Here is a 1,787-nt window from a genome sequence, read left to right as displayed (position 1 = left end):
CGCGCCGCGCGCGCGGCGGCGGGCCGGCGCCGCCGAGCAGCTGCGCGGCGCCGTCCGCTGACATCAGCACGGTGGTTGCGCCGCTGAAGCCGGAGCTGGCGTAGCTGGCAACAGAGGAGCGCCGCGCGCCGCGGGCGCCCGCGGCAGCAAGGTCCAGCGACATCGGGAGCGCGGTGCCGCAGCTTGTGTATGACGCCGCCGACGCGCGCCGCGCCGCGCGGCCAGAGAGCGGCGGCAGCAGCATTTGGTGCTGCTGCGCCGCCGCCGCGCCCGCGCCCGCGGGGCAGTCGCCGGTCAGCATGAGCGCCTCTGGCAGGTCTGGCAGCGGCTGGCCGCCGCCCATGTAGCTGGCAGCCGACGCGCGGCGCGAGTGCGGCTGCGGCATCGCGAAGTGGCTCAGCAGCTGCGCCTGCGCCTGCGCGGTCGGCGAGTCCGGCAGGTCGTATAGGAACATCGACGCGCCGCCATAAGAGGCGTAGCTCGCGGCGGACGACCGCCGCGCGGACGCCAGCGCGAGCGGCGGCGGCTGCGTGTACTGCACCCAGCCACCCTGCTGGCCCTGCTGCTGCTGCTGCTGGTGCTGCGCCGCGCCCTGCTGCGCGGCGAGCGCGGCAACGGCTGCGGCGGCGGAGGCGGCCGGGGCGTCGGGCGGCAGCGTGAGGCACTGCTGCTGCTCCAGGTACGCGCGCAGCCGCAGGGCACTGCGCTCCTCAAAGGAGCAGCGCCGCTCGCGCGCCTGGCGGGCGAACGCATTGGCCTGCAGCGCCAGCAGCGGGTCGGACGGCGCGGCCGGGCAGAGCTGCTGCTGCTGAATCTGCTGCATCTGCTGCTGCTGCTGCTGCTGCTGGGCACACAGGTTCGCGGCCGAGAGTTGCTGCCGCTGCTGCTGCTGCTGCTGGTCTTGCGTGGGCAGCACGCACAGCAGGCCGCCGGGGTCGCCGGCAGGCAGCAGCTGCTGCCACACGTCCCCGGCAGCGTCAGCCTGCTGCAGCACCTGCACCCGCGCGCCCGCGCCTGAGCAGGGCGCGAGCGTCAAGCCGGGCTCGCCGGCCGGCGGCGCGGCCGCGAGGGCCGGCTGGCGCGGCTCCAGGAGCGCCGCGGGGGGCGCCGCGGGCGCGCAGCCGTCGGGCGAGGACGAGGCGGCGGAGCCGGCCGACGCCGACCCTGGAGAGTTGGCCGCAGGCGCCGCGCCGGCGGCTGGGCTCCGCAGCTCCGCCGCGCTGTGGGCGAAGAAGCACAGGCGGCGGCAGCAGCCCTGGCCCTGCTTGCAGAACTGGGTGCGGAAGCGCGAGGGGTGCAGCCTGCACGCGGGGTTGGGCGGGGCCGGTTGAGTTGCTTGTTGGCACAACTAGAAGTTCAAGGGGGTGATATTTGCAGGCAAGAGCAACAATCCGTGTCCTCCACAAGGTCGGGAAAGAGATGCTGGTACAGCGGCACGTGCTGTACTCGGCCCCAGACCTCACCAGTACTCTGCTACCGAGTGCGTGTAGGGGCAGTTGTCGCCCCGGGGGCACTCACGGCCCTGTGATAGCGGCCGGAAGGGGGGGCGGACAAAGGCGAGCAGTGAGGCACGGCAGCCGGGCGCGGCAGCCGGGCGCCCGCAGCGCCGCAGGGCGTTGCCGCGCTGCCGTGGAGCGCAGGCGCAATGCAAAGAGGGCCGAGTGCGCGAGGACAGCAAGCGGGCGGCCCAACCTGCATCTTGTCGGGGCACGGCTGAGAGACATAGGTGTAGACGGAAGGGTCGCGGCGCCGCGCGCGGTCCTGCGGCGGGGCAAGCCGGGAGGTGG

At 74.6% G+C, this 1,787-nt stretch overlaps 1 protein-coding gene across 1 annotated transcript in view; it reads right to left on the bottom strand.

Annotated features, from left to right (window-relative positions):
* The window catches only part of MNEG_11635 (Zinc finger CCCH domain-containing protein 67), a gene marked incomplete at both ends in the record, with an annotated part of 2,572 nt that extends 874 nt beyond the window's left edge, over positions 1–1,698 (bottom strand). The window contains 3 exons of the mRNA XM_014039892.1: positions 63–1,301; positions 1,464–1,522; positions 1,693–1,698. Coding sequence (XP_013895346.1) covers positions 63–1,301; positions 1,464–1,522; positions 1,693–1,698 — 1,304 coding nt within the window. The remainder of the gene's footprint in view (positions 1–62; positions 1,302–1,463; positions 1,523–1,692) is intronic.
* Positions 1,699–1,787: the final 89 nt, after the last annotated feature.

Source organism: Monoraphidium neglectum, assembly GCF_000611645.1.
Source record: "Monoraphidium neglectum strain SAG 48.87 unplaced genomic scaffold scaffold02839, whole genome shotgun sequence".
In the NCBI taxonomy this organism is placed as follows: domain Eukaryota; kingdom Viridiplantae; phylum Chlorophyta; class Chlorophyceae; order Sphaeropleales; family Selenastraceae; genus Monoraphidium; species Monoraphidium neglectum.
The sequence above is the reverse complement of the archived record's forward strand: the minus strand, read 5'-3'. Positions and strand labels throughout refer to the sequence as shown.